We start from the raw sequence: 24,786 nt of genomic DNA, 5'->3' as shown, positions 1-24,786 counted from the left end.
ACCTTTGTCGGAATACGTCATCGGGTCAGGGAGGGAGGTATGAAAAGTGTTTTCTTTTCAAACATAAGAAAATGAAAGCACTGTTTCAAATGAATTCGACTCCACTTTTCCTTGCAGACGTCGACGGCCAGTATTGCTGACGTAAGTCTCGAGCTTGCTTGCTTTTCTTTTTCTCGCTCTTTCCAAGTTTTATTCCTCACGCATGCTTCTGTATTTTATAATCTTTTTTGTTTATTGTTTTTTTTCCTGTATGGCTCGTAATGTTAACTTTACAATTATTGAGGCAAATGTTTGTTCACATTGCTACTCTTCTGTAAGACTATTCTTGATGCATGCTAGTTCACATATACTGTTCAGTATTTATTGATTTATTATTATATGTCTCTAGCGTGAAACTCTCGTGTCAAGATTGCATAGAGGCACCGTTCCTAAGCATTGTTAGAATTCCAACAACTTTCCCTCCAAGTACTTTCAGGTCATTTCGTCGTCTCGCTTGGACAGGAAAGGAAAGGAAAGTTCCTTAAAACCTAAAACGGGAGTGGCCCTCTGACGTGACTGATGACTTCCAAAGTAGACCGATCACGTGAGTGTCACACTGACAGTAGGCTAACACTAGCTACAGATGCTAATAGGTGAGTCACAAAGGCTTGCAAACAGCTAAAGGCTAAGATAAAATAATCTGCTATTTGTTGTCCTTGGTGGGAAGATGCAACATCGGGACAAAAGCAGCTCGACTGTCGTGTGTGTCCCCGGCCAACTGTGTAGCTAGCACAAGGCTAAAGTGCTAATACACACAAAAAGTAAACAATGCTCAATATGAAAAAGATCTGACCATTTAGAATAGATGAGGTAAAACAAATTATATTGTACGTGTCATTTTTGTATATCTGTATTATTAAAGAACCTTTGATAATAGCCAATAAGTACAATTTATTACATTGTATTGGCGTTCTTTGCTTCAAGGGAAAACACATGATAAGAACAATGCTGCTGGCTGGTGGCCACAATCTGCAACTGCACCTTAATATTACAACCGCCTTTTTTCCCTCCGTTTTCTACAATGCTTGGCCTCATTTGGGCGAACTTGAGCCTATCCCAGCTGACTTTGAGCGAGAGCCAGGGTACACCCTGGACTGGTCGCCAGCCGATTGTGGGACACATAAACAAAACAATGGACCGGTGCCAGTCAAAACTTCAAATATGTTTTCAGAATCTGCTTTATTGGCTTAAATTGACATGAGAACACACATACACATAACGCAGTTCACATCAGGTCTTCATCAGGCCTGCAGGTCCACAGCCTGTCACACACTCGTGCACGGAAGTGTGTGTGTGCACATGCTCCCTCTCATCTGGCCTAAATGGGTCAACTGGACCAGAATATACGCACACACACTCAGTACTTTAGTATTCATAGGTCACATTGCATCATGGGAACATTAGCACTAATAGTAACAGTCATGTGTCAGTAAAAGTATAAAATTATTATTTTCACAATATGTCCAGTATATTATGGTAACATTACCTTTATATAAATAGTGCTGCTTAAGACCTGTAAAAGATAAACTAAATGTTACAAATCAAGAGTGATGATGTTGACATGTTTCTGTGTGTGTGTGTGTGTGTGCGCGCGTGTGTAAATTTACACGGCCGGCGGCGGACGCATGAAGGAAGGAAGGAAGCGGCGGCGAGAGGAGAGGACGCCACTTCACATTTCACGGTCATCAGAACACACACACACACACACATGCTCGCACACACGACAAGACATCTGTTCATCTTGTTTTTACAGCACACGTCATATGTGCCCCTTTGAGTATGATTTGCGCCTTGCTATACTTCGACTGAATTTACGTATATTTGTACAGACAGGGGAGGCCCATAAGAGTTAGACATATTTTTAATTCAAGGAAGGGAGGGAGCAAGGGGCTCACCGCTACTTTTCGGATCTGGACCAGGTCAGCACATCCAACACTCAGACTTAAAACCCGGCTTCCTCACATAGGGTCCGATAGGTTTAGATTTTTTATTTATTAATTTTTTTCCATGATATGACACCCAAGGAATTCATGTTCACTTTTATTAACATTTCTGCCTTGGCGGAGGTCACATTATGGTTATTGTCGTTACAGCATTTCTAAAACAACAAAACTAATGGTGGCATAATGGATTCTAAACAGCCCTATAGTGTATTACACACACACACACACACAGTCGTCCGCTAATTATGTGAGCTGACGCGCCCCCTCCTCCCGACCCCCCCCGCCAACCCATCCGCTCACCCTATTCCCACCAAGCCCGCTCATCACCGTACTTAAAAAGAAAAAAAGACAAATAAAGTGGAGCAAAAGCACATGGAGATTCTCTGCAGTGCTCAAGGAGGCAAGAAGGGGGGAGCACTCTGAGAACGAGGGAGGGAGGGAGAGAAAGAGAGCGAGAGAGAGGAGGAAAAACTGCAGTTTGGTGCCCGAGCCGCCACAGTGTGCACGCACCTTCTCACATGTGCGCACCTCCGACCTCGGCAAGGTGAGTTCTTGTTCTTATCCTCCTTATCCTCATCATCATCATCATCATCATCATCTTCAGTCTGTGAGCTCGCGCAGGTGTGAGACACGCACGCACACGGCAAGCGTACACACGCACGCGTGCGTGCATGTACGCACGTGTGCTACAGTGTTGAGCATGCAGGAGCTCATTGTTGACAAAACCAGCACACTCAATCTGCCCCAGGAGGTTGTGCGTGTGTGTGCGTGCACGGGCGTGCGCACTCCTTCTCGGGGAAGCCACCCCTCTGATTGCACGCTGCAGTTCTAATCGGACACACGTGCTCACTTTTGCTCAACTTGTGTGTGTGTGTGTGTGTGTGTACGCGTGTGTGTTGTCATGTCAGGTTGTGTTTAAGTCATCTCGTGTTATCATTTTGTAATCGTGCTCAACACAAACGTGTGTAGCGGCACATTCAGCACCTTGGACAGCGCCGGCGAGGATCAGCGCTACGCGGTGATATCATTTGAGTGTATCGCGATATCGTTGATATCGTGACGTGACAGCTGTTGTAATATGATATCATGAGGTAACTGATATCATTGTGTGTAATCGTGTTGTTGCACGATATTTGATATCATGATGTAATATGATACGGTATGATTGAGTGTAACATGATACACAAAATATATGATGTTGCCATGAGGTAGCACGATACAGTCCGTGATATATTACATCATGGAAGCATGTATCGCAATATAAAGCGATAACAGGATGATATCAGTTAGCTCACATCGACTCACACTCATGCATGTACACACACGTACACACTCGTACATACAAGTACATGCCAACACACACGTCATTATTTAAAGTAATACAATCCCATGAGTGTACTGTATAATGTTAACATGACGTGTATCATATAACGTCATGCAGTAAAAAAGGCACGTGCGTAGAAATTTTGGGGGCAGGTGCTCAAGCCAAAAAAAATGGCATCCATAGTCCAAATTATTCATACAATTATGATAAAACAGTAGTACGTATTTAACTTGCATATTTATTTCTGTTGACACAATCAACACCAAATAAGGGTGCTGGGAGCAAGACGGCGGCCTGTGTACAATGCCCGTCAGATTTCAAAATAATAAATAATAAATAAATAGGATAAATAAGAGAGGGTCATTTAATTTTATTTTATATTCCCAAAAAAAGGGGCTCCCCCCGCGACCCTAGTGAGGATAAGCGGTATGGAAAACAGATGGAAAAGGGCATCTCGCGTTCTTCTTCCGTCGTGTCGGCGCGTCGTTACCACAACGAATGTTCGTGGCCGCGCATTCTTCCTCACCTCATCCATCTTTGTGCCTTCATCTTCATCCTCCTCTTCCTCTCTGTCCTGGTTCTTAGCGTCCGGCCTCGTTTCTTCTTCCCGATGTACTCGTGCGCTTATACACATGCATACACATACTGAGACATGTAAACACAGTTATACACATGCATGCATGTACACAAACACGCACACATATGGTACAAACACACTAAAACATTTACTTACACACACATTACTTGTACGCGCACACACAAATGCACACGTGGGCACACGTACACAAACACGTGTACACTTAAAGCGAAATTTAAACACACAAACTCACTGGATAAACACACGCTCACACGTACAGTCCACACACACAAGTCCACTCACATGAACACACCTGTACACACAAACACGTTACACACTCATACACACGTACACGTACACACAAACACGGTACACACGCGTACATACACGCACGTGCTCACAAACACGTATACGCAACTACTTATGCACACACAACATTGATGTACACACATACGCACGCGATCACAAACACACACCCTTAGTTGTTTAAATATGGGCACTTGCTGGTGCCAGTTGGCACACGTTGAGCCCATATTGCGTCTGAACAGAACGCTGATGGTGAGCTAACCTGAAAGCGCCATCTGTGCGTCATCTGCGTCTGCGCCGCCGCCAAGTTTCCGTGCTGGCCTCGAGACTTTTCACGTTCCACGCCATCCGAGCGCTCGGTCGCACAACCCGCGCTGATGATGTCATCTTTGCGTGACACACACCAGCCTGCTTTCATCGTACGTCTTATTTCCGTTTGCCCTCAGATGAGTTGGTTCAGCACGCGTGCGCTGACGCTGCTGTCGTCTTCGTTCGGGGGGTGCGGCCTCCTCCTGGTGGGCGCGGCCGTGTCCAGCGACTATTGGCTGCTGATGGAGGAGGGCGTGGTCCTGCAGCAAAACCAGAGCACCCAGGTCAAGATGGCGCTGCACTCGGGCCTGTGGCGCGTCTGCTTCGTGGCAGGTGACGTGTTAGCGTTCAGCATTTGCCCGCCTGCCGTGTTTGGGCTGCCGCCAAAAAGGTCAGCGGGCAAACATGCGGGCGGCATACAGAGGGCGTGCACGCGAGGGTGTGCGTGAGTGAGCGTGTGAGTGTGCGTGCGCGTTCCGCTGGTGACGTCTCGTTCCTCGCCAGGCCCCGAGAACGGTCGCTGCGTGGCGTCCGAGTACTTCAGCGAGCCCGAGGTGGAGCTCACCACGGAGAACACGGCCAACATCCTGAGTGAGTCGCCGTGCCGACCGCCACCATGGCGACGATTACGACGGGCCGTCAGAGACATCGTTCGGGATTACCTCACACACTACTGAAACGCTCTCAGACAGAGTTGCATGCTGAAATACGAGTACGACACTACGCTCATACGTATATAGTGAAACCGTGCAGAATATTTTTTCCCACTCACACACTACTGAAATTCTCTCAGGCTCACAAGTGAATCCTCACACATCACATTGAAATACGCTCATAATACACCGAACCACGTTTCAGTAGGTCACTGATGGTGCAGTGGTGCACTCGCCTGACTTTGGTGCAGGCAGCGTGGGTTCAGTTCCCACTCAGTGACGGTGTGAATGTGAGTGCGAATGGTTGTCCGTGTCTATATGCGCCCTGCGACTGACTGGCGACCAGTTCAGGGTGTAGTCCGCCTTTCGCCCGAAGTCAGCTGGGATAGGCTCCAGCGCCCCGCGACCCTGACCAGGCTAAGCGGTGTTGAAAATGGATGGATGGATGGACGTTTCAGTAGTTTTTTTGACTGTTTCGATATTGTGTGTGTGAAAGTGTTTCAGTAGCATAACTGAGTTAAAAGATTTTCAGTAGTGTTTGTGAGAGCATTTCAGTTGTTTGTGTGACTGACAAAAATGCCCGTCGTGTGTTTGAGGGTGTTTCAGTGCGGATGAGAGCATTTCTGTCACGTCGATGGGTGTTTCAGTAGCTTGTATGAGAGGATTTCAGTAGTGCGTGTGAGAGTTTCAGTTTTGTGTGTAAAGCTTTCAGTAGTGTGTGTGTTGCAGTAGGGTGTGAGAGTGTTTCAGTAGTGTAATCCCAAATTCAGACTTGTTGTTGATGTTTTTACAGAAATGGTGCGCACGGCCACGCCGTTCCCGGTGGTGTCGTTGCTGTTCGTGTTCATCGCCTTCGTGGTCAGCAGCGTGGGTCACGTCAGGCCCCAGCGGACCATCCTGGCATTCGTCTCCGGAATATTCTTCATCCTGTCAGGTAGAAACTCTGCCCGCTTTTCTCTCAAAAGTTCATCTTGACGTTTCAAAGTACGGTTTCGAGCCTCACAAGCGAGCGAGACTCTTTTAAACCCTCGTTTGTCGCGTTGTTTAATAAATGCAAAGTAGCCACCAATTATTTATTATATTACTGAATTTATGTTTCATGCAGGCTTTTCAACGCCAATTTGTGACACTGTAATTTACAGAGAGGCGCGGGTATTTTATTTGTCCACTTGAGGGCGCCACCCACACACAAGCAGGGCATGCCTGTGGGGCCCTCATCTCGCATTCTCGAGTTAGGAATTTGGTTTAAAGTCAAGATTAGATTTTCAAATTTGGGTTTCAGATTATACAAGGAGAGGAGAACCTATACTCACTCAGCAGTGCTACAAAATGACCAACTCACGATATCATGATTAATGATGACGGGACAACATGTCTGTTTGGTTTCCTCAATGATTTTGCACTTCAGTAGACATGCTGACATCACCTTGAGTGCGTGTTCGTGGCGGGTGTGTTTTTTGCTCTTGAACATGCACGCGCATATTCGCCACTCAGCCGCCTCCTCATGGAGGTGGCAATGCTGCCATCTTCTGGACAATGCTGGCAATTGCAGCTTTGACATCCAACTTCTTGCACACGATCATTGCACACGTCGTGTTCCATTCAACCATTTTGTATCGCACTTATTATCTTCATGAGGCTCGCGGGTGAGCTGGAGTCAGTCGCAGCCTACACCCTGGACCGGTCGCCAGTCAACGACTAGCAATGTAATCGTTGCCAATCGATCAGTCTGCACACGTGGACCAAATGTGCGCACGTGTGAGTGTGTGGGTGTGTGTAGGTTTCCAGCCTGATGTTCACGTGTACACAATGTTCTGTAGACTGCACAGTGCACACTGTACAGCAGTATGAAGCAATAACAATCTTTGGGTTTGTGCGTGCGTGCGCGCGCAGGCCTGAGCCTGGTGGTGGGCCTCGTCTTGTACATCTCCAGCATCAACGATGAAGTGATGAACCGACCGCGCGAGGCCGAGCAGTTCTTCCACTATCGCTACGGATGGTCCTTCGCACTCGCCGCCTCCTCCTTCCTGCTTAAAGAGGTGACACGCACACATGCACGCGAGCGCACACACGCGCACATTGTCATCTCGCCTGCATCAGTATTCATGAATGATAATCACTTGAATTGTCTGCAGTTTTCTTCACTTCCTCCCACGGGATATCACTTCCTGCCTCTACTTTTTTTCTCTTTTTCTTCCATCCTTGCATCCTTTCTTCCTACGTCCTTGGTTTACTCCCTTTCTCTCCTGCTTCCTTCGCCCTCTCTTTTTTCCTTAATCCTCCTCCTTCCTCCACTTCTATCATCCTTTAATCGTCCCTTCATGCTCCTTCGTCACTTTTTTTCCCCCCCTGAAGCTGCACAAAATGAGATTAACACACATGCACAAACGCACACACTTCTGCTTGTTGCCATAGTGATGTGTCATGATCAGACATGGATGCGGCTACAAGTGTCAGGGATAGATGTAATAATTACAAATAATTAGCATGAAATTTAAAAAAATGACATTTTGACAATGACGCGCAGTGTGTTGACCAAGTGGTTAGCACGTGTACCTCACAATACTGAGGTTGCGGGTTCGAATCTCAGCTGTGAAGTTTTTTCCGTTTACATCATAAAAACACGCTAATGAAGAGTCTAAATTGTTCTTCGCTGTGGGAATTCTTGTTTCTCAAAATGGATGGATGGTTTGCATTATATTTTTGAAAAATGGGGATGGCAGTTAGGACTTCTTTGATTATGGCGATGTCACGGCACTTCCAGATCCTTCCACTATCAGGCGCCCATGTTGCATGTGTGTGCGTGTTGCAGGGCGCAGGCGTGATGTCGGTCTACCTCTTCATGAAGCGCTACGCCGAGGAGGAGCTTTTCCGGCCGCACCCCGCCCTCTACCGCCCTCGCTTGTCGGACTGCAGCGACTACAGCGGCCATTTCCTGCACCCCGACTCGTGGGCGCCGCCCCCGCGCAGCCGCAGCAAATCCGACGTCTCCTCGGACATCTCCATCCAGCTCAACCATGCCGCGCCCCCCTCTTCCTCTTCCTCCTCCTCTTTCCAGCCGCACCCCGTCCTTCACGCCGCCGCCCACACCTTCCCGCGGGCGCCCCACGGGCAGCCCTGGCCCCACCTGGGCGACCACCTTCCCATGGCGGCCCCTCCCTCGGCCGTTCTTCCACCGCGCTACCACGCGCACGTGCGGATGAGCGCCTCGCCGTGCTAGGCTGTGTGTGGCGGGGTGACGCACACGCATGCGAACACACACACACATCTGTGCGTGCACAGACACAAGCACATACACACACTTCCACGCGCACACACGTACACTATAAGAGCGTGCTTACAGTGTACGCCCCTGTGCCCCCGCCCCCCCCATCCGAAGATCATACGGTACTGGAATCTTTAAAATTGTGATATCGCGCCGATACAGAAAGCGGAACTAATGCGCGTGGCTCAACATTCTAATCGGATCGGTCACATTTTGTTTAAAGTGTTAAACAGTCGGCAAGGCGTATTCCACAATTTTATTTTTAACTCAAGGCAACAACAACCCTTCCGGTCCGCTTAGCATCTTTGCTGTTAAACGTCCTGTAGCCGGTGAAGTACGGCCTTCAAAATAAAATCACGTCAGTTACGTCACAGAATCCTGTAAAACTGAAAACAGCGGGCAATAACAAGTTTGGTTTATTCACACTACGAGCTAAAAGTTACCAGCATCCACCCGACGACAGGAAGTCAGCACTAGCAAAAAAATAATTAGCACGAAAAATAAATGTATTGTTACAAGGTCAAATTTCTGGTTAACAAACGTAATCGCAACGCACTAAACTATTTTATTGGCATGTTTTTATTTTGAAGACCGGACTATACCAGCTACAGGTTGTCTTGCACTCATGTTGCCGAGCGGACCGGAAGGGTTGTTGTTGCCTTGAGTTGTTAATATAATAAAATACATGTTGCCATCTGTTGAACCTTGAATACAAAATACAATATATACGGCTAAAATATTACGATAAAATAGGTCTAGAGTTGCCACTGAGACGGGCACACACACACAAACACGCGCACACACATTCAATCGACACACACTCAGACGAACATATACACAGAAATCCACAAACACACGCACTAACACGTACTTAGAAATGCACATTCTCACACACACGCATACGTACACTTACAGTACTCAAGCACACAAACATAAAATACACACAGACACACACACACACACACAGAGCCTGGCCGTGTGTGGGAGGACGAGAGCGAAAGCAGGAAATATGAGAAAGAGGACAGATGACTCATCGCCGCCGAGACGGTCGACAAGAACGCTCAGTGGAACGGCGGCAAACGGACGCCGCTGACGGACGCGCTCCTTCGCACACAGGAAGTCGAATCACACTCTCGTGCAGGTACAAGGACGTCTCATTGTCAGGAAACAGGAAGTTGGGTGATTGGCACAGGCAGGAAGCAAAGTTAAATCATCACACACAGGAAATAGAAAGTTGAATCATTAGTCCATGAAGGAAACAGGAAGTTGAATCATCACACACAGGAAATTGGAAGTTGAATCATCATGTGTCAAAAACAGGAAGTTGACGTATCACATGTAGAAAGTTGAAGTGCATGCAGTAAACAGTAAGTTCAAGTGTAGGAAACAGGAACTTGAATCATTGTTAGACCAAAGAAAGAAACGGGATTTTGAATCAATTGCATGAGCGCGAAACAGGAAGTTGATTCACAATCTAGCCCAGGAAATAGGAAGTCGAATCACTATTATATCCAGGAAATGGAATCAATATCATGAGCAAGAAACTGAAAGTTGAAATCGCTTGATTGAAAACTGAAGCGTAACAATCTTCATAGGACAGCAACCAGGAGAAAAGTGACATCATCATTGGTTCCCGTGTACTTTTTCAAATGTCGGACCTCTCCGTACGATGGAGCAACAAGAAGCCTGCTGACTTTGATTCAAACGGCAATATTGCCGAGGCAGTCAAATCCAGCGCGAGAACGCGGTTGATTTTGAACGGGGGGCTACAGAAGTTGCTCTTCCTCTTCTCATCCTCTTCCTCTCATCTTACGCACAGTCAACATATATGATGATATAGAAAACATAGGGTTAAACATCCATAATGATTAAGTAAGCGTCAGTCAACATAGACAACAGTAAGAACACTTGCACAAAATCGTTTGCCTTTATAACGCTAACCATGTCCATTTTTTGATACATGAAACATATTGTCAACATATAGCATAATGTAGCACACGGATAATAAATACGTCTAACTTTTTCTAAGGTATTTTTCTGAGCATGCCGACATGTTGCCGACATGAGTCGTGTTTTCTGGAGTTCAATAAAGTTTCAACTTCTGCTTCCGGACCGAGTGTCTACGGGAATTAGTGGCAAAGATTCATTTGGTCAGCGAAGGTGCGAATGAGCCACCACGACATTATCGACATGAAGCGCTAACGTATTAGCATGTGTGGATGACAATCATTCCCAACTGGGAACATTTAACACATGCGACATACAAACGTAGTGGGAGATCCAAAGCAACAGGCAGCTCGGCGGTCTAGTGGTTACCACGTCGACATAGCAGTTCTGAGGTTGTGGGTTTGAATCTAGGCTCGAGTCTTCCTGCGAGCAGTTAGCATGTTCTCCCCATTCCAAAGACATAGCATTAGCATGTTAGCTTCCTTGACGACTGAGAAGTTTTCCGTAGGTGTAAATGTGAATGCTTGTTTGCCCTGGAATAGAACCAGATCAGAACTGCCATCAGAATCACTCAGATCAGAATAAGATCATAAGAACTAGGTGGGAACCACATCAAAACTGCATTCAACACATCAGAAACATACCAGAGTCACACCAGTAAAGGATCACCCAGATCACCGGAACCACAGCAAAACCAGATCAGAATCACATGCGAACTTAATAGGAACCAGAATATAAACAAAGATTAGCAAAAGCCAAACCAGATCAGAGCCATACCAGAGTCACACCAGAGGAAGCGAAGAACCAGACCCGAACCACAGAAGAACCAGGTAAGAACATCCAAGAGTTAGACAAGAATGATATCAAAACTAGACCAGAAACAGATCAGAACGTACCAATCACACCAGTGTGATATCAGAACAGAACCAGACCCGAACATACAAGTCACACCAGAATCACATCAGAACCAGATAGGAACCAGATCAGAACTACTGCTGAGACAGCTGGACCAGATCTAAACCAGACAGGAAGCAGTGCAGACTAGATCAGAAGGACAACAGAACCACCTCTGATCAGATCAGAACCATACCAGAGTCACACCAGAATAAGATTGAACCAGATCAGAACGGGATGAGAACCACACCAGAATTACATCAGAACCACATAAGAATAAGACAAGAACTGGATCAGAGTTACATAAAAAAAAGATCCAAACCAGACTAGAACCAGATCAGAATCACATTGGAGTTACATCAGAACTAGATAGAAACCAGATCAGACCCAGAGCAGAGCTACAGCGGAACCACATCAGAATGACAACATAACCATCTCGGATCAGATCAGAACCATACCGGAGTCACACCAGAACATGATTAAGCCAGACCAGAACCTGATCAGAGACCATTCGGAAAAAAATTAAAACAAGATAGGAACCACACCAGAATCACTTCAGAACCAGCTAGCCACCCAACCGGTACCACAGCAAAACCAGATCAGAACCACACGGGTCTTCTTCTTGTCACCAGGATTTCTCTTCAGGAACACCAATGACGTCATCATGAATCCTCCCGCAAGTATCTTTATATGCTGGATATATAATATGGATTTTTATGTTCATATTCATGTTGATGTGAAAAAATCCACCCAGCTGTTTAATCCCTCCTGAATTGCGCGCACACACACACACACACACTACAGGGTAGACTTTGGAATCCACAGTTGCCATGGCGATGGTAGAGCAACCACTCGCTCGCATCGTTTTTCTCCCTCACTCAAATCGCCGTCGCCTCTCCGCCGGCGAGGACAGGAAGCTCAGTCTTCTTCTTCCTCTTCTCCATCCTCATCTTCACCTTGTGTTGTTTCACGCCCTCTCTTTTCTCCTTCACCTTTTGTCTCGCTCCCCCCCTCCCTCCCTCCCTCCCTCCCTCGCTCCTTCCTTCTTTTCACCTCCGACGACAGTGAGGAGGAGGAGGAGTGGACAGAAAGCAGCAGACAGGTGAGGAGAGCAAACGGGAAAGCATGGAGGAGCTGCAGAGGAGCTGAAGGAGGAGAAGAAGAAGAATTGGGAAGATTCTCAGGGAAGACACCCACCACGAAGAAGAAAGGATGGAGGCAAAAAGCAGGAACGTGCCCTCAGGTAACACACAAATGCACACACACACCAGAACACGCACACACATACACTGAAACATACGCTCACACAATGTCTCTCACACACACACACATAGAAGTACACTGATGCACACTTAGACAATGACACATTCGGACATACACGTACAGTACACACAGGAGACACACACACACAAGATGACACACCCAAACAATAACACGCACACATGGAATCCACAATTGCCATGATGATGATGTCTGTCCATGTACACACACACACACAAACAGACAGACATGCCCTGACAGACTGACATACACACATTGACAGACACACACACATAGGTTGACACACGCACCAATGCTGACACACACGTGCATGGCACATTCACATGTGCGTGCGTGTGTCAGTTTGCGTGTGTTTCCCAATACATGTCAGTGTGTTTGTGCACTGTGGCACACGTGACATTGTTCTTACACGTACGAGTGCGATGATGACGACTTCCCGCTCGCAGACCTGAGCTTCCTGCCGCGTCCGGCGCTGGTGTGGTGCGAGCGCGGCATTCAGGTGCTGCTGACCACCGTGGGCGCGTTCGCCGCCTTCGCCCTGATGACGGTGGCCATCGGCACCGACTACTGGCTGTACGCGCGCGCCTTCATCTGCAACAGCACCGCCAACTCGTCTTCGGCGCAGGACGACAGCGGCGCCAAGGACAAGAAGGATCCCGGCGCCCTCACGCACTCGGGACTGTGGAGGATCTGCTGCCTGGAAGGTTCTTGCTTCCTCTCCCCTCGCGCGGGCCAATTGTGGTTTGGATGAAGCCGTTTGTGTCTTTACCGTTATGCGCAATGTGTATATCTATTGGGTTCGAGCAACTAAACTGTGGCAAAATTGAAGTCGTTATCGTCATTTATGATTTTGATGAAGTTTTCGAAATCTGCCATGAAATTTGTGGGTTTATCGCTTGATTGGCCAAACATTTACAAAATAATCGATAGCTTTTGGAAAATTGGGACTTCAAGCATGGGATACATTTACACACATAAAACCAACCAAGGCAGCATTAATAAAAAAAAAAAAGTCTCATTACCAATATTAATGGAATCATATGAAAATGACCCGTAAACATACTTGACTACACGGTTACATCTGCTCTTTTCTCCTCGATATATTCTTCCTCGTCCTCGTCTGGCAGGTTTGAAGCGAGGTGTGTGCTCCCAGATCAATCATTTCTCAGACGACGCCGACTACGACCAAGACTCCGCCGAGTATCTGCTGCGTGAGTGGCACATCCGCAGCGCGCGCACGCACACACACACACACACAAAAGCGTGCGTGCACACAAAGACGAGGATGTGGAAAGGACAGAAGGGGCTGGTGGGCGGACATCAATGCAGAAATGTGAGAGTCGGGCAAAGAAGATGTGTGTTTCCAGTTGTGTGTACGCGTGTGTGTGTGTGTGTGTGTCAGGTGTGCGCTGGTGAGTCTGGGGGTGTACACACACAAAAAGCAGCTGTCATGCGGACAAAAACAACTTCAGAAAGCAGCTAATGAATTCTTTTCAGCTGTGCACGGCAGACGAATGTGTTGTCCATAAAGCGCAGTGTCGAACATCTCGTCCACGAGCAACCGTCAACTTGTCGCCTCGCGATTTTGATGTCTCGCGCTTTTTCTACATGAAATATGATATAAGTGACATCACTTTGCATGCACGACGCTATCGTATAGCTTGCCCACACATGTTAGCACTTGACATACAATGACTTTTGCTTACGTGACTCATGTTATCACTTTAGACACACGTTGCATATTATCACTGTTTGTGAATTTAATTTGCATGGCAACGTTTATACGCATCACATATGTTATCACTTTAGATACATGATACATCTTCTCACTTTATGTACACTACACGATGTGATCACTTTCCATACATGACATATGCTATGACTTGATATACACGTTTTCAATTGGTATACATATGTCACTTTATACGTTCTGTAACAGACGGTAAATAATATCACGAGATATTGTTTTGATAATAAATGTGAGGGAGTTGTAGCAGGTTTTTGTCACACTTCCTCTTCCTCCTCCATGCTAACTTTGCGTGTCCTACCACCTTCCATAACAACAACAACCATGACCACGTGTGTGTGCGCAGGTGTGGTGCGCGCGTCCAGCATGTTCCCCATCCTGAGCGCCGTGCTGCTTCTGCTGGGTGGCGTGTGCGTGGCCTCCAGCAGCTTCTACAAAAGCAAAAGGAACGTCATCCTGGGGGGAGGAATCCTCTTTGTGGCCGCAGGTCAGAAGCGCTCCAACACCTACACTGCGTACCTTACCACCTTCATACCTGCCTACCTCTCTACCTACCTACCCACCGACCAACCACACTATCTGGCCTTCTGGTTTCGCAGGCCTGAGCAACATCATCGGCGTGATCGTTTACATCTCGGCGGCGCTCAGCGACATCTCGCCCAAGAAGGACGAAGACAAGAAGTGGCACTACTCGTACGGGTGGTCCTTCTACTTCGGGGGCCTTTCCTTCATCCTGGCCGAGATGGTGGGCGTCCTGGCCGTCAACATCTACATCGAGAAGAACAAGGAGCTGCGCTGCCGCTCGCGCGCCGACCTCTTCAAGAGCACCACGCACGCCGTGATGCGCCTGCCCAGCTACCGCTTCCGCAGGCGCTCGCGCTCCAGCTCGCGCTCTACCGACCCGCCGCGCTCGCAGGAGACGTCGCCCGTCGGGGCCAAAACCTTCAGCCTGCCGCCGTCCGCGCCCCCGTTCTCCGTAGCCACGCTACCCAACCCCCACCACGGCAGCGGCGGCGGCGGCGACATCTCCATGTACACCCTGTCCAGGGACGCCAAGCTGGGCAGCCTGGGCGGTGGTGCGCCGCCCCTCTACGGCACCATGGATCGCGCCGCTCTCTACCAGCTGCACAACTACTTCCCCAAGGACGGCGGCAGCGGCGGCAGCGGAGGGGCCGCGCACGTCGGTAGCGGCACGCTCCCGTCGCACTCCAAATCCAACTTGGCGGCCGCCGCCCAGACCTCCGCCCCGCTGAATAGCGCCGGTGCCGGCACGGGCGCCGCCGTCCCCGCCGGCGCCGCGCAGGCACCGATGTCCACCGCCACCATGGAGCGGGACAGGGGCAACGTGGGAACGCTGGACCGACTGACCGCCAAGAGAGACCGCGACAGCAACTCGGACACGCTCAACAGGAAAACCACACCCGTTTGAAAGTTGATTGGTGGGGCCGGGGGAAGGCGGGGTTACAGTCCAAACATGAGCCAATTACAGACTGAGGAGGGCTATAAATACAAGATTATCTGTCCCGACATTTGGGATACGCAGGAGCCATAAGTACTTAAACATACGTCACATGGACAATATCATTCGCGCAAATACACACGTGCGCACACAATCGCCCAAACAATATCATTCGCGCAAATACACACGTGCGCACACAATCGCCCAAACAATATCATTCGCGCAAATACACACGTGCGCACACAATCGCCCAAACACTCATAGATGCACGCAAATGCACACAGACATTGACACACACATTGAAACAATTACACGCACACAAATGCACGCAAACACACACACACACACACACATTGCACACACAAAGAAAAAAACACAATGCAACAATCACAAACACACACTGACACAAGCATGCACACACGTGCACATAACACACACAATGCAACAATTATACACATGCACACAAACATGCACAGACACACACACAGACACAAACACAAAAACACACAATGAAACGCACACAAACACAAAGTGACACAAACATGCACAAACATGTACACACACAAAAACACACGGATACATCAACACACATACACACAAATGTTCTCAAATATGGACAAATACGCACACACGCCCACACACACAGAAAACCACACGAACATGCACACCCCGCACATACGATACACATTCACACAAACACACACTTAGACAAACATGCACACTCTAAACACACACGAATGCAAACATGCACACTCATGCAAACAACCACAATCACACACTCACACACACTAATGCAGATGAAATGCACACAAACACACCAGGACTTGCACGCACACACTGTGAGCATAACATCAGTGCCAGTGAGCTCACACAAGAACGCCGCCCGGCGTTCGGGCATTGTTGTCGTTCCTCAATGCTGTGAAACACGAGCCGCTCCTGCCTTGTGTTCTTTTTTTTTCCTCTCAGGAACGCGACGACGACGACGACGACGACTGCTACGCGTCCTTCTGGAACACGACGACGTGACGATGTCGAAGATGATGACATCGTCGGCGGGTGATCTCAAGTTGATGACATCACACTTGAATGTGAAAATGATTTCAAGCGTAAGCTTCAGCATTTGCGCCTCAAAACGAGACGAAATCGACGCACGAATTTAAACTTTGTCTTAACTCGTAAATGTCAAGCACACCATGACAAATTCATGTAGAATATTATTAATCACTATATTAATCATGTATTTATTCTTCAATATCTTCAAAGCTTTCATCAACTTCATCACTTAGTGTCTTGATGGGTTTTTTTTTTGCAAACAAATTACACAATTGTTTTAAAATATTTTTTTTTTTTTTTACAATTTGTAATTTCACACTATTTCTTGTACTTTTATTGACAGTTTTGTTGTACGATGGGCGCCTTGAGATACAAGTTTAATTCGTTCCGGGACCACGGTCGTATCACAAATCATCCTTCCCCATTGAAATAAATGGAAATGCAATGAATCTGTCCCAGCCCCGCTTAAAAAAAGTGTTTCGTTTATAAGAAAAATTGCACTATTTTACTGTACTATACTGTATAAAAGCATTTTTTTTCTCTCTCCATATAACACGGAAAATGCGAGCACAAAACTCGACTGTGCCTAATGTATTGTTCTTCCTTGTACTTGTGTGGTGTCGATTGGCGGTTGGCAACCAGCTTGTTGGTGAATTGGCGCCACCAACTGGTATTGTCCTTCCACTGCAAGGAAACCAATGTGAACTGAAGTTTGGCGGTGCCAGCTGGCGGTGACGATCTGAAGCGCAAATTTTTGTTTGTATCTCAAGGCACCACTGTAATTTTTTTGTTGTTGTTGTGTTTTTCCACTTTTGTTGTGTTTAGTTTGGTTTAACTCAGGCTTTGTACTTTGTTGTACTTTGTGGTCTCAGTGGAGTCCCATGAACTTGATTTTGTGTGCGCAAAATGAGTTGTTTATTTTCTACCAAGGCTTCTCTGTTGCTTTTTTTTTTTTGTTTCGTTTTTTTTTTTTTTTTCCTGGCCGCCATTTGAACAACAACAATAAGTAGATATATTTTCTAATGTTCTTACAAGCGTGTTAGTGTAGGCCATCGTTTACATTTAGTTCCTGGTGTTTCATGTATAAATATAAATATATATATTATTAATGTGTGTTAATGACGTTAGTGCTGAGAAGGGGCACTCTGTGTTTGTTTGTGTTGTGGACACAACAATCAGCTGCTCACCAGGTATTGAGTCTATCTGATTCATTTTAAAAAGTAAAAAAATAAAATAAAATCACTATCTCCTTTTCTCAACCACTCTGGCCTAAAGGATTTGGGAAGCAATACTGCTCAGATGTAAGCATATATATATATATATATATATATATATTATAGGTATACAATAGATATTCAATAAAGTTGTTTACGAAAATAATTTGCGCTATCTCGTGGATTCTTACTCCAAGACAGCGGGAAGCAGAATGTCGCCGCACATTTCTTGCTAATTTCATTTGCAAGAAGTTCGATTCCGTTGGTCGCGAACCAAACATAAACGAAGCTAAACTGTGAAACTACTCAACGTTACGTTTATGAATAAAGTGAAAACCTTTTTTGAAACAAATAGAAATGAGTTAACATGTTCTCTTATACATATTTATAATGTTCTTACACATTATTATACATATACATCAAGGTAATGCTGAACATGTGACACTTGATTGACAGCTCGTGTGTGTGTGTTCAATGATGACATACATACAACATACAGAATAGTACGTAAATAATATATAAGACTTTATATATGAGCACACAAGTGACTTATCATTAGTGTTTTCGCGATCATATTGTAAGCCACGCGTTAGCAAACAAACCATCTGCTAACGGCTAGGCTAGTTTACCAACTTGCAAAAGCCACTCGATTATTGACCGATTTGATCACGTTCAGAGATTTGGATCGATGAATTCACAACTGAAACGAGGCAAGAGTGTTAGTGGATCCCATGTGTGCTTTAAGACTTCCTGTTGGATGTGTAGAGGGGCGTGGCCGTAGACAAACAGACATTGAGGTGGTGGCCATATTGGATGTGGCATATGTGCCCCATAAACAAATGCAAGTCAATGGACTCGACTTCAGAAAGCGAAGATTCGCAGTACTGTCGTATCATGCACATACTGGACTTCCTAGTACATTATTAGCCGCAAACATAGCAAATTCATCTTGGCAAAATGATCTTCTAATAGCCAAATGCAATCAATTTGTAAGGCTTACCTGTGAGCCAAAGTCGCATCAGATCTGCCTTTTGAGCGTAAAACAGTTGCAAAAGAATTTTCAGACGTCATCCCTCCACTTTGCCACATCCAAGATGGCGTACTGTTCAATTTGCCGCTCAAAGTGGCGTCCATGTTTGTCTACGGCAAACCGTTACAGCATTCATCCCATATCCTTGTTAACCAGTTCAAGGTCCATGTACTAGTATGTTCTTAGTGCTGATTAATAGTAGTGAATTTTCGACCAATTTCTACAGTACATGTTAACATTGAGGCACAACTGTGCACTAGTTGACCTCTGAGCACTAGTCGTACTATTAGCATGCAATTGTCAACTTATGTACTGTAGATGTCTTACTAGTAGGCCAGTTGTCTTACGAGTGAGGACAATGACGATACTAGTACATGGACAATTCAAATGAGAATCAAATGCGGTAACGGCTTTCTGCGTATGTCTCCGGTCCTTAACGTCCGCCCAAAAGTCGTGGCGTCGAACGTCATAGCGCCTCCCGGCCACTAGCCGGCACCGTTTTGGCACCTCCGCCAGGGGCTGTAGGGCAGAGCCAGGAGCAGGAAGAGGATGCCGCCCGCAATCAAGACGGCGCCGGCGATGCCCACGCACGACACGGACCAGGAGAAGTTGTGGTGCAGCGGCACCGCGTGGTCGCTGGCCAGGAGAGACCACACCGACTGCTGGAAGACCAGCAGAGACAACAGAACCAGCACACCTGGTGAAAGCAGCGCAGACCGCAAGATGACAAAAACGTGACGGGCGACGTCGAGCTCGTTTTCGATCGTTTCTTTTCACCTGCCAGAATGAAGCAGACGGACGCGGGCTTGAGGAAGAAGGCGATTTCCTTGCTGAGCGCCATGCTGATGCAGATGGAGCCCATCACCATCAGCACCAGGCTGAACACCGACAACATGGCCGCCGCCACGTTCAGGTCTGCATGGGGGGGGGGGGGGAAGAGGCGGGGTCATTGGCCGCTTGGGCGAGACGATCAGAAGCCAGAAGAAACTACTTTGGAGGAAAGGATGACGCAATCCAAAGAAGGACCATTGGGTTGCCTCCAAATATAAAAAAATAATCCAAACAAAATATATGATTCATAGTAAAAATAAATTGCAAATCAAAATGTCAAAAAATAAATAAAATACAAATCTCAGTTACAAAAAAAGGCACGGTTTCAACGGTCGTGGCTTGAAAGTAGAGTTTCAAGTGGCACGACTGACTTTTTTGTGTGGTCTTGTGGAACATGACGGCGTTCTCGCCCGTCGTGAAGAACTTGAAGTACGTGCAGTTGGACTCTGAAGGGCAAATAATACAAATAATATTTAAAAATACAAATCTAATAAAAATAATCAAAATACATTTGAAATATTTACAAAATCAATCAAAAAAATCAAAATATTTCAAAAATATCCAAATATTACAATACATTTAATTTAATACAAAAATAAATCCAAAATACAAATAATGCAAATCTACAAATAATCCAAACACTGTAAATGTATGGAAATAAAACATTAAAAAAATCTAACTTAATATAATCAAAATACAAACATTACCCAAATAAAAAATTATCCAAATACTACACAAAATTGAAAAAAAATGAAAAATCCAAGAGGGTCCTACTTTTTAAATAGAAATACAAAAAAATACATAGATATAATAATAATGAATAAATAAAACAAAATAACACTGCATAATAAATGTACGGTATTCATCAAAATAAAATTAACTATCCTGATATCAATACAAATACAAGAAAATCACCCCAAAAGTTACAAAGTCTGTTCATGAAGCGTCTCGTCAGCCGTCGATTGCTTTTCAAGTTGCCCTCGTCAAGCTTTTGGGACAACAGGAAGTGAAGAATCCTATTAGTTTTGAGCGGGCATACCTCCGGGCAGCTCGGCGGGTCCGCAGCTCTCTCTCTCCGGGTCGATATCGGCCACCCACAACGTCTTGGTGCAACACTTCCACAGGCCGAAGTGCACCGCCGGACACGTCTGCAGCCGCACAGGAAGTCAGCCCGGCGGGACGGGAAGCGACCGCCCCGACGTGACCCCCTCGTCTTACCTGGTTGCCATAGAAACTTTTGGGCGGGGCCAGCTCCGCCCAAAACTCGGTGCCCACGCCGAGCACGGTCAGGATGACGCCCACGATGGCCACGAAGAACGCCAGCTTGATCTGCACACGTGGGGTCACGCCATGGAGTTAGCAACATGCTAATGCTAAAGTACACGTCGTTCATAAAATTATTTAGCCTCTCCACTACAAGATCTTTTTACATCTGGGCGAAAAAAATTATTCAAAAATTTTAAAAAAAATCATCAAAATAATCCAAATCCAGAAATTATCCAAATACAACAGATTATCTGAATTACAAAAAATCTTAATAAGCAACATGTGTAAAAAAAAAAAATTTAAAAAATACAAATACAAAAAAATAAGAATAATCCAAATAATCAAAATCCAGAAACTATCTTACAACAATACATTAACTGAATTTAAATAAATCAAAATATAAAAATGATTTTTAAAAAAAACCTTTCAATCTTTCACTAGGTTAGGGCAATCATATTCACTCGTTAAATGGAAGTCAGTGCAAAGTGCCTATGAGTAACCCCAGATAAAGTTCAGCTGTTCTAGTAGGTTTTCCTGACATTTTTTATTTTTTTTTGCGTTCTAACAGAAGCCTAAAATTTTGCAACATACTTTCGTACTTGAGTACATGTGCACAAGTATCTGTAATTGTACTTCAGTTGCGAATCGCGCCCTGCACGCACCTTTCCTTCCTGCGCCTCGGTCATGGCGTGTCCCGTCCGGCGCCGCTTGTTCCCGCCAAAGGTGGTGCGTCCGCTCATCAGGCCCGCCAGGCCGCCCATGCCCTGGGCCCCGCCCCCTCCGCCGCTCACGTGCGCCCCTGCTCCCACTGTGGGGGTGGCGGCCGGGCCCACAGCCCGGCCCTCCTCGTCCGCCACCAGGAAGGTCGACCACATCATGTCAAAAAAAAAAAAAAAAAAAAAACTTGACGAATAGAATTTTAAAAAAAATATACTTTTTTTTTTTTTTTTAAATGTACAAGAAAAAAATAATCTAAATGTGTGTGACTGATAAAGGAAATGTGTGTCTATAAAAAGATTTGCGTGTCTATAAAAACATCATCAACAAAAGGCGGAAGTGCACCTTTTGGCGAGGACAAAATGGCAGCTTTGGCGAAAAAATGCGATTGGACAAAAGAATCATGGTGAACGAATCATCAAGGAGACGTTCAGCAGCAGGAGCTCAAAGCGGGCATGTGTCCTGGAAAAAAGGAAAAAAAAAAGATGCATTTGTTTTGGCCAATATGTCCAAATCTCAAAATTAAAAACAAACAAGCAGGATTTCAAACCAGGGTTAGGGCTCTGAATTAGGGTTAGGGTTTTAAAGTAGGGTTTCAAACCAGCGTTGGCCTCAAACGAATCCTCACTCAACTACAGAAGTGATCAGACTCGTTCGCAATTAGCCGAAAAACCAAACGAGCAGCGAAAGCAAAGATGAGAAGCGAGCAGTCGCTGTGGCTTTGCAAGCGTTTAGCGCAGCGTCCAATCAGTGGGTTTCTAATTTGAGCAAGTTATGCAAGTGCAACATCTCCACGCACTGAAATCAAAAGCGGACGTGCGCTATTTCCGGAGCGTCTGGCATCTGTGCTTTCTCAGCGGCGACCGATTCTTCACGAGTAACTTCAAACTTTCTTTGCTTTTGTGAGAAAAGTGGTTAACGCGTCTGCCTCACAGCTTTGGGGTTCAGGGTTGGAATCTCAGCAGGTTTTTCCTGCATGTTAGCATGTTAGCTTCGCTCAACACACTAAATTGTCCACAGGTGTTTATGTGACTGCCTCACAGTTCTAAGGATCGGGGGTTCAAATCCCGGCCCCGCCTGTGTGGAGTTTGCATGTTCTCCCTGTGTCTGTGTGGGTTTTCTCCGGGAACTCCGTTTTCGGCACTTTTTGTTTATCCATCCATTTTCTACAGCACTTATCCTCATGAGGATGACAGGGGAGCTGGAGTCCCCCCCAGCTCAACCTCGAGCCCCCTCCCCAAGTGTTGATGTTACTCACATCTATCCTAGCTAATTTCGGGCAAAGGGCAGACCACACCCTGGACTGTTTGCAAGCCAATCACAGGGCACATATAGACAAACAAGCATTGACACACACATTCACACCTGTGGAAAATGTTGTCTTGAATAGAGGTGCAACAATGAATGGATTATTTTGAAAATTGTCCAAATCCTTGGATTTGTAGGCTCTCAAATCAAGTGTAAATTTTCTCAGATTTCTGCAGACTGATTATATTTGTGTTGAATACAAATAAGACATGCAAATATCTGCTTTTACTTTGTAAAACAATTAAACATTTTTGCCTGTGTTCAGACATGTTACGGATTAAACCAGTAACTGAAAAATAATCAATTCGTTTGTGCATTTTCTGCACATTCAATTTGACACCACGTCCTGTTTTTTTAATAAAATGACAGAAATTTAAAAAAAAATAATCATTTTAATTTAATTCATTGAAAAAATAATTGACAGATTAATCAATTATTAGAATAATGGTTAGTTGCAGCCCTAGTCTTAAATGTAAAAGACAACATGCATGTTTTTGGAATGTGGGCGGCAACTGGAGTACCTGTAGAAAAGCCAGGCAAGCACGTGGAGAACATGCAAACTCCACACAGGCCAATCCCGATTTATTTTCCGATTTATATAACTCCAAAGAAAGTGCGGGAAATCGCCGTTACCTGACGTGGGAGCAGGTTGGAATCCGACAGGGAGGAAGCAAGCGATTAGAGCGGGCGCAGCGAGCGGCGACAAACATCCTCTGACATGTTGGGAGCCTCAAAATATCCCCTCCGCCTCCTCCAAATATAGGCCATCGTAAAGCAGCCTCAGGGGGCATTAGCTGACGATTTGTAATGCCGCCAGCAAGGAGGCCATTTCCACCGCATGACTACCCCACCCGCCCGGCCTCCGCGGCCCCCACCTTCTCGAGAGTAAATTGCAAGGAAGACGCAAGCCTTGAACCGGGTGTTGTGAAGACGACTTTGGGAAAGTAGTGTCTTACACTTACAAGTTACACTGTTGAAAATGTCAAACACTCAATCATATGTTGCGGACGACATCGCTGTTGTCATAGTTACAGCACGGTTCATTTTCTCATTTTTTTTTTTTATTGGGGCGGTGGGGGTGGGGGTGTCCGTTCATTTCCCCGCTGTTGTGAACGGAGCAGGAAGCTACGTCACAAAGCCGATGCACAGAGTCCCTGGACGACTTAGTGTGACTGGAGCGCACCCCAGCTCTGCCTCGAGCCCCCTCCCAAGTGTTGACAGTACTCACATAACTTTCATTGTGTTCTCTCGTAAACACTCGCAACACAACAATGATGTTAACAAGTTACTGACCTGCTTTTTTGTGTGTGTGTGTGTGTGTCTGTGTGTGTGTGTGTGCGGATCATATGTGTGTAGTGTCTAAAGTTGCATGTCTGTGTGTTATCTTGCAGACATCCTTCGGTGTGCATGTGTGTGTGTCTATTTCTGCCACCCACCTGTTAATGACATCAGCACTGACCCCAGTGGGGGGTGAAAGGGGCTAATATGTGTGTGTGTGTGTGTGTGTGTTTGTGCGCGTGTGTGTGTAGCAGAAGTGTGAAGTAGTGAGTAGTAGCTGATCCAAGCAACATTTGGGGTTCCATCCTTGGATGTGGGTTTCAAACGAAGGGTTAGGGTTTTAAA

General features: G+C 46.0%; 3 protein-coding genes across 6 annotated transcripts; 2 read left to right on the top strand and 1 right to left on the bottom strand.

Annotated features, from left to right (window-relative positions):
• The first annotated feature begins 466 nt into the window (after positions 1-466).
• Positions 467-10,545, top strand: LOC133470992 (voltage-dependent calcium channel gamma-7 subunit-like). Of its 3 annotated transcripts, none has more exons than XM_061760049.1 (7): positions 467-583; positions 1,671-1,720; positions 4,636-4,831; positions 5,003-5,089; positions 5,945-6,085; positions 7,045-7,190; positions 7,964-10,545. In XM_061760049.1, exons 1-7 carry the CDS (start codon positions 559-561, stop codon positions 8,369-8,371), a joined length of 1,053 nt encoding a protein of 350 aa, XP_061616033.1. In that variant the 5' UTR covers positions 467-558; the 3' UTR covers positions 8,372-10,545. The 3 variants fall into 3 exon arrangements, with proteins under 3 accessions (XP_061616033.1, XP_061616035.1, XP_061616034.1); XM_061760051.1 differs by having other exon boundaries at positions 534-583; positions 1,675-1,720; XM_061760050.1 differs by lacking the exons at positions 467-583; positions 1,671-1,720 and adding an exon at positions 2,396-2,526.
• Positions 10,546-10,685: 140 nt separating this feature from the next.
• Positions 10,686-18,056, top strand: LOC133470989 (voltage-dependent calcium channel gamma-4 subunit-like). Its single transcript, XM_061760045.1, has 5 exons — positions 10,686-12,500; positions 12,985-13,242; positions 13,666-13,749; positions 14,632-14,772; positions 14,885-18,056. Exons 1-5 carry the CDS (start codon positions 12,470-12,472, stop codon positions 15,712-15,714), a joined length of 1,344 nt encoding a protein of 447 aa, XP_061616029.1. The 5' UTR covers positions 10,686-12,469; the 3' UTR covers positions 15,715-18,056.
• A 325-nt stretch (positions 18,057-18,381) lies between these two features.
• On the bottom strand, positions 18,382-23,951 carry LOC133470993 (voltage-dependent calcium channel gamma-6 subunit-like). Of its 2 annotated transcripts, none has more exons than XM_061760052.1 (8): positions 23,797-23,951; positions 22,202-22,317; positions 21,801-22,019; positions 21,091-21,201; positions 20,912-21,020; positions 20,244-20,318; positions 19,819-19,956; positions 18,382-19,703 (listed from the first exon to the last, which is right to left on the bottom strand). In XM_061760052.1, exons 3-8 carry the CDS (start codon positions 22,014-22,016, stop codon positions 19,342-19,344), a joined length of 1,011 nt encoding a protein of 336 aa, XP_061616036.1. In that variant the 5' UTR covers positions 22,017-22,019; positions 22,202-22,317; positions 23,797-23,951; the 3' UTR covers positions 18,382-19,341. The 2 variants fall into 2 exon arrangements, with proteins under 2 accessions (XP_061616036.1, XP_061616037.1); XM_061760053.1 differs by having other exon boundaries at positions 19,386-19,738.
• Between the last annotated feature and the right edge of the window lie 835 nt (positions 23,952-24,786).

This window comes from Phyllopteryx taeniolatus, chromosome 21 (genome assembly GCF_024500385.1).
Source record: "Phyllopteryx taeniolatus isolate TA_2022b chromosome 21, UOR_Ptae_1.2, whole genome shotgun sequence".
Lineage (NCBI taxonomy): Eukaryota > Metazoa > Chordata > Actinopteri > Syngnathiformes > Syngnathidae > Phyllopteryx > Phyllopteryx taeniolatus.
Note: the sequence above shows the minus strand (reverse complement) of the source record. Positions and strands in the feature narration are given on the sequence as shown.

What these genes read in the sequence shown, in the direction of transcription:
- LOC133470993 (XM_061760052.1), bottom strand. Translation starts at nt 22,016, where the DNA reads ATGATGTGGTCGACCTTCCTGGTGGCGGACGAGGAGGGCCGGGCTGTG. An exon ending in CCGAGGCGCAGGAAGGAAAG is followed by an intron (nt 21,202 to 21,800) that starts GTGCGTGCAGGG and finishes CCACGTGTGCAG; the next exon opens with ATCAAGCTGGCGTTCTTCGT. An exon ending in CGTCTGCTTCATTCTGGCAG is followed by an intron (nt 19,704 to 19,818) that starts GTGAAAAGAAAC and finishes CTGGTCTTCCAG; the next exon opens with CAGTCGGTGTGGTCTCTCCT.
- LOC133470989 (XM_061760045.1), top strand. Translation starts at nt 12,470, where the DNA reads ATGGAGGCAAAAAGCAGGAACGTGCCCTCAG. An exon ending in AAGCAGGAACGTGCCCTCAG is followed by an intron (nt 12,501 to 12,984) that starts GTAACACACAAA and finishes TCCCGCTCGCAG; the next exon opens with ACCTGAGCTTCCTGCCGCGT. An exon ending in AATCCTCTTTGTGGCCGCAG is followed by an intron (nt 14,773 to 14,884) that starts GTCAGAAGCGCT and finishes CTGGTTTCGCAG; the next exon opens with GCCTGAGCAACATCATCGGC.
- LOC133470992 (XM_061760049.1), top strand. Translation starts at nt 559, where the DNA reads ATGACTTCCAAAGTAGACCGATCAC. An exon ending in GCGCGTCTGCTTCGTGGCAG is followed by an intron (nt 4,832 to 5,002) that starts GTGACGTGTTAG and finishes GTTCCTCGCCAG; the next exon opens with GCCCCGAGAACGGTCGCTGC. An exon ending in AATATTCTTCATCCTGTCAG is followed by an intron (nt 6,086 to 7,044) that starts GTAGAAACTCTG and finishes GTGCGCGCGCAG; the next exon opens with GCCTGAGCCTGGTGGTGGGC.